At 40.4% G+C, this 5,190-nt stretch overlaps 1 protein-coding gene across 1 annotated transcript; it reads right to left on the bottom strand.

Annotated features, from left to right (window-relative positions):
* Window positions 1–514: 514 nt before the first annotated feature.
* On the bottom strand, window positions 515–4,891 carry LOC104809692 (ubiquitin carboxyl-terminal hydrolase FAM188A-like). The gene is made up of 7 exons (XM_010535737.2): window positions 4,105–4,891; window positions 3,136–3,214; window positions 2,831–2,970; window positions 2,600–2,711; window positions 2,286–2,471; window positions 1,645–1,716; window positions 515–1,548 (listed from the first exon to the last, which is right to left on the bottom strand). Exons 1-7 carry the CDS (start codon window positions 4,533–4,535, stop codon window positions 736–738), a joined length of 1,833 nt encoding a protein of 610 aa, XP_010534039.1. The 5' UTR covers window positions 4,536–4,891; the 3' UTR covers window positions 515–735.
* Window positions 4,892–5,190: the final 299 nt, after the last annotated feature.

Here is a 5,190-nt window from a genome sequence, read left to right as displayed (position 1 = left end):
AGATATATCTCTTTTAAAAGAAAGTAAAAGCAATTCCAACAATAATATGCTGCGCCAAGAAATTAGTGATGATAATTATTAGGATTTAGTAAAAATAAAATTTCTCAATTTTTTATATCGTTATATACAAGTTTTTTTTATTAATTGAACAGTAAAGTTTTAAAACGAACCATATATTTTGATTTTAAGTTTATCAGTAGATTCTTATACCTCTCCCAAAATTATTATAAAATCAAATGAGAAGTTATTAAATGATTAATTCAAAATAAAATGATAAGAATTAAATGAAAAATTTTAATATAGATTAATGAGTAATGTAAAATGAAATGATAAAAAATAATAAAATATAATTATGCCCGGAGAGAGCGATGTTTCACTGAAAACTATTATATATATATATATATTGAAATATGAATGTTTATACTTGCATTCGCCATTTATGGGGGCTGTAATTCTAATTTTTTTTATTATTCAACCCATACGCAAAAATAAAAAGTATTGTCCAATTTTAAACTACATTAAAACAAGATCTTTTTACTAATGACAGAGTTTTCAAAACAATTGAAATGTTCATTTTTAAAGTCTCATCGATATGTCCATCCAACAAATTTAGAAGAAAACATTCTACACCATTACACAACAGAAATAACGGCCAAAACCGCCTTAGCTTTCACCGCTCTTTCCTCCGTCTCTGGCGTTTTGTAACGCAAACGCTAGTCACCAAGATGAACTGCTTCAAACTATGCTCGGAGGATCCCCGACCCAGTTGCACGTTGCACGAAGCCAACGTGTCCTGATGCAGTCCACGAGCGGAGCATGCTGAGACGGTTCGGGTTGGTTCACTTCCGAATCCTTCCCGGCCGCACCCGAGCTGCTCGGCATTGCCATGTACTCTTCCGGTGTCCACTTTGGAGGAACCGAGACCCTAAGCCTCGTGAGCCGAGGCCTTTGAGCTGGAGCCTCACCTTCAACGATCATGGCTTGACTGCCGCCGTTTATGTCCGATTTCGCGATCCCGTTGAAATGGTAAAGTTCGAAAACCTTCTTCCCCATCACACCCGTCGAATCCTTAAGCCCACCCAGTTGCCGATCCAACTCCAAGATCGCTTGCCAGAACTCGCTCCACACGATGAATCCCGAGGCGCAGAGGTTATCGAGCTTCTCGGGCAGGAGCCTTACGTTCGTTTCTTGAAGAACTTGACGGAAGGCTTCGACACTTATGAAACCTCCTCCCCCGCTCTGGTCTTGGGCATCGAAGGCTCTTCTTATCTGGGATTCCCTCTGCTCGAGCTCGTTCTCATCCTGTACTGAGGTATCGAGGGCGAAAAGAACAGTATAATGCGACTCGCTTCCCACTACCCATATCGGCCATTTTGGGCATTTCAGATTCTGACCCACTTTGCAGAAATTTAGGGATTCGAGCAAAGTGAGGAACCCTACTTCCACGGTCTTGGAAATGCCCTTCAGAGACATGCCTCCTCCTAAATCCATTCTCCCATCAAACACGTTTGGTACGGCTTCCCCACATAACAGCAAGTTCACTATCTCCTACTCGAGAGGAACATAAACCATATCAGCAAAATCCAACCAAAACCAGAAGCAGTCACTTTCAAAATATCTAATCGAGAATGTGTTTGGTTTTACCTGGGATGCATGCCCAAATGGCGCAGTTACTAGCGGTAGGCTCGGGTCGTCCCTGTCAGCTTGAACGGACTCCTGCAAAAAAAAAGGGTAAAACTTTTTGGTTCATTAGAATATCGATGTGGTTATATTCTCAGATGGGTACAGCTCAAATGCTACGATTCGATTATCGAGCTAAGAAAATTGCCGATTAACTCAGTGATAGAACAGAACTTCAATCCTCAATCCTCAACACGCATTCGAGGCAGAAAAGGGGGAACCTTTGACCCGAGCTAGAGGGTTTCGGCAAAGAATCTACGTAAAATTTATGCTATGCAGATTTATTCGTGTTACTTTTGGTCAGATTTGGTAGTCACAGCAGATTAAACTTGCCTTTTCCCCTTGTGATTTCTTTCCCATTTCATGCTTTTACTCTTTATGGTTTTTGTAACCTCCATAAAAGGAGGCACGTTAACAGATGAAAAGAAAACCCGACAAATTTCTCGAGAAAATTTGCAGATTTTCAATCTCACGACGATATACAGAAACCCAACTTTTCTATCATAATTCAGATCCAGTATCGGGAAAATATTGGCCAGTCAGTATAAAAACACCCCACGTCGTATAACAAACAAAAGAGAGAAGAATCGAGATGGTGTTAATACCAGTCCACGAGAGAGTAAGGCGGAAATTAGGAATAGCAATGCGCCCATACGACTTCTGAACACCGGAATTGTAGCTTCGAGCGTTCTAAGAGCACTAGCCTGAGTTGTGAATGTACCGATTCTTACGATCTTCTGCAAATCTGAAACGGACTCAATCGAAAGTCCTTCAAGAGCTTTTGCAATTGCCTGAAACACTTAGATCGACACTTTTGAGAATAAGAACCGAATACAACGAGAGACATTTAAACAAATTCTTGAGGCAAAGCCGATATCTGCACCAAATACAAGTAAAAACCGCTCAAAGTTCGACTGACCTCATCTTTCTCATTGTCACCAGAGCCCTCAATATCAGGAAGAGACGCGACAACAGCTTGTTTATTGTTTCCACACATAAACAGAATCTCACACATGCTCTTAACCAGAGCCCTGAACAAAGGGAAATACAATGACAAATGCGACGGAATTTAGTTGCAAGTTGTCGGAAACTGGCATGTGAAAGTTACAGACTATTATCATATCTATTGAAAATGGAAAAAAGGAGTCACCTTGTTTTCACTTCGTCAGATACAGAGGAGAAAGAGTCTGATGCAACATAATGGCTTTTCGATAATCTCCTGAGACCCGTGTTCGAGGCAGATTTGCCCAAATCTTCCGGAAAGAAAAGCAAGTATTTGAGAACAAATGCCTACAAAGCAAACAGAGGAATCGGCAACAACTGTATGATGTTCGAATGCTTAGCAATTAATTGTTGAACGATACTATACGCATTGTAAGCAAACATAACAGAGCCTGAACCCGGAAAACAGGTGACCATGATTTATCAGAATACGAAGGAAATTGAGAGAATTACTTGTAATGTTGCTAACACACCACACGGCCCCCCTTCATGCTGCACTAGGCCCATCGAAGTTTCTGGAGCAGGGCTGAACCTATAGGAATTTCGTCGTAGCATTAGTCGAACCCATGCAAAATTAGGAATCCTTCATTATAATCGGAAAATCAGCCCAACCCATGGAAAACCGAATTGAAAAGGGGCCGTTACCCATATGAACAACAATATCTAAGTCCATTTAACGAAAATTTACTGAACATCAATATATGGTAATGGGGCTGGTATGCAACAAACGTATCCAGTTTCTAAAGTCCAGAGTCATCTAAATCATTTATTAAGATTTAACATATCCGGCATTATCAAGTTCAGTCCATGATCATATGAAATTTGTCAAAGAAGACAAAAACAATAGAAGAGCATGACATTTGCTGTTGCTTCACTCTTCTGAAAGTATACTTCTAATGTCTCTTCCGCAGTCATTGCCATTAAAATCCGATGGCAATGTCTGCGACAATCACTTTTTTTTCAAAAAATGTAAGTTTGGTACCGTTGCTTACCGTTTCAATAGATTCCATTACTAGCCAGTAACTAAATTCATTACTAGCCGTTAACTAACACTCATCTTTTAGGACAGGAGGAACAAACCACTATATATTATCACCATGAAGAATAACATATCTTTCATCTTCTTGATTCAAATTCGAAATTTGAATTTGAGAAAATAGCCGAATCGAAACCCCTTTTCCTCCTCCGCAAAGAGAAAACCACATAATCTTGAACTCAATAGATAGAAAAAAAAATCAATAGTAGAGACCGCAAAAATCGAAATTCCAAGATTACTGATTTCACATGAATATGCAATTTCACTGATATCAGATACACAAAGGGCCTCGAATAAGCACATAAATTGAATCCAAATTCAGTATTTTTCATCAACCCTAAGCAAAGAATCAAACTGAAAGCTCAAGGGAAAAACTAATCTCATACCTTATACCCTGATTAGTCCACTGCGTAAGTATACCTTTGGAGACATTACCCCCAAACACAATCACGAACAACTCGTTAGCTTCTTCCGGGGACAACTCTCTCCCAAAGCCAGTGTCTCCAGATCCCAACTCATTGTCTTTTTTCACAACCTTGGCACTCATATTAGCAGCCATCGAAGACGAAGCCTGAACTCTAGACTCAGCCGGAGAGCTCTTCCCCGAGGCCAGCATCCGTTTCTCCGCAGCAGCCGCCATGAGCTCCCGCTGCAACCGGCGGCTCTTCGTTTCCGGCGACTCGTCCCGTGACCCACCTGCCAGCGATCCGGATCCGGATCCTTCTCTGGGCTTGCTCCGCTTCGGCTCCGGCGGAGTGTGCTGCATACTCATCTTTAGGGCCAATTTCAGGTCCTCGTCCTCTTGCCGATCCGCCATTGAAGCTCCTCCACAACCACAACTGACACTCACCCGGATCCAAAAACTCCGGATCGAAGCCCAAAAAGTGAAGCTTCCGTTTCGAATCCGCTACTACAAAGCAAACTTTGATTTCTCCGCCATACCATATATTTAATGAATATGAATGAATCAGATTAGCAGAATCAGAAAGGATCCAAAACCCAATCCGAGCCTGATTGGGAAAAATCAACAGTTACCACTCATAAAAGGGAAAATCATAACTCAATTCGTAAACCCTAACCAGCGAAGACTTCGAATTTTGATGGGAATCGGAAACCTAAGAAGAAACAGATTGCGATTCTCGATTTCGGACAAGAGAATAGGGCAAAGAAAGCCGAAGAGGAAAGGAATCCGCTATTTCAAATTACCAGTAGGGTTAAAATCGTCAATGACAAATTAGACCGTAGAAAACGACACCGTTTGAAGGAATAGTGAATCGGTGGTGTGAGGGAGACACGATGAAAATCTATATATATTAATAAAGGAGTTTAAAGAGTTGTGGTGAAGCCACCTCATCATCCACATCATCATCCATGTGGCATTTGTTTTATTTTTATTGATTTTTAAAAACATTCAATGGTTAATAAAAAACTCATTAGTTATATATAATTACAAAATATTATATTATTATAAT

This window comes from Tarenaya hassleriana, unplaced genomic scaffold, assembly GCF_000463585.1.
Source record: "Tarenaya hassleriana unplaced genomic scaffold, ASM46358v1 Cleome161, whole genome shotgun sequence".
Taxonomy (NCBI): domain Eukaryota; kingdom Viridiplantae; phylum Streptophyta; class Magnoliopsida; order Brassicales; family Cleomaceae; genus Tarenaya; species Tarenaya hassleriana.
Note: the sequence above shows the minus strand (reverse complement) of the source record. Positions and strands in the feature narration are given on the sequence as shown.

Excerpts from the sequence above, each read along its gene's own strand:
- LOC104809692 (XM_010535737.2), bottom strand. The coding sequence starts at position 4,535 with ATGGCGGATCGGCAAGAGGACGAGGACCTGAAATTGGCCCTAAAGATG. Across the intron at positions 2,712-2,830 it reads TCTGACGAAGTGAAAACAAG|GGCTCTGGTTAAGAGCATGT; the intron begins GTGACTCCTTTT and ends CCCTTTGTTCAG. Across the intron at positions 1,717-2,285 it reads CCTTACTCTCTCGTGGACTG|GAGTCCGTTCAAGCTGACAG; the intron begins GTATTAACACCA and ends TTTTTTTTGCAG.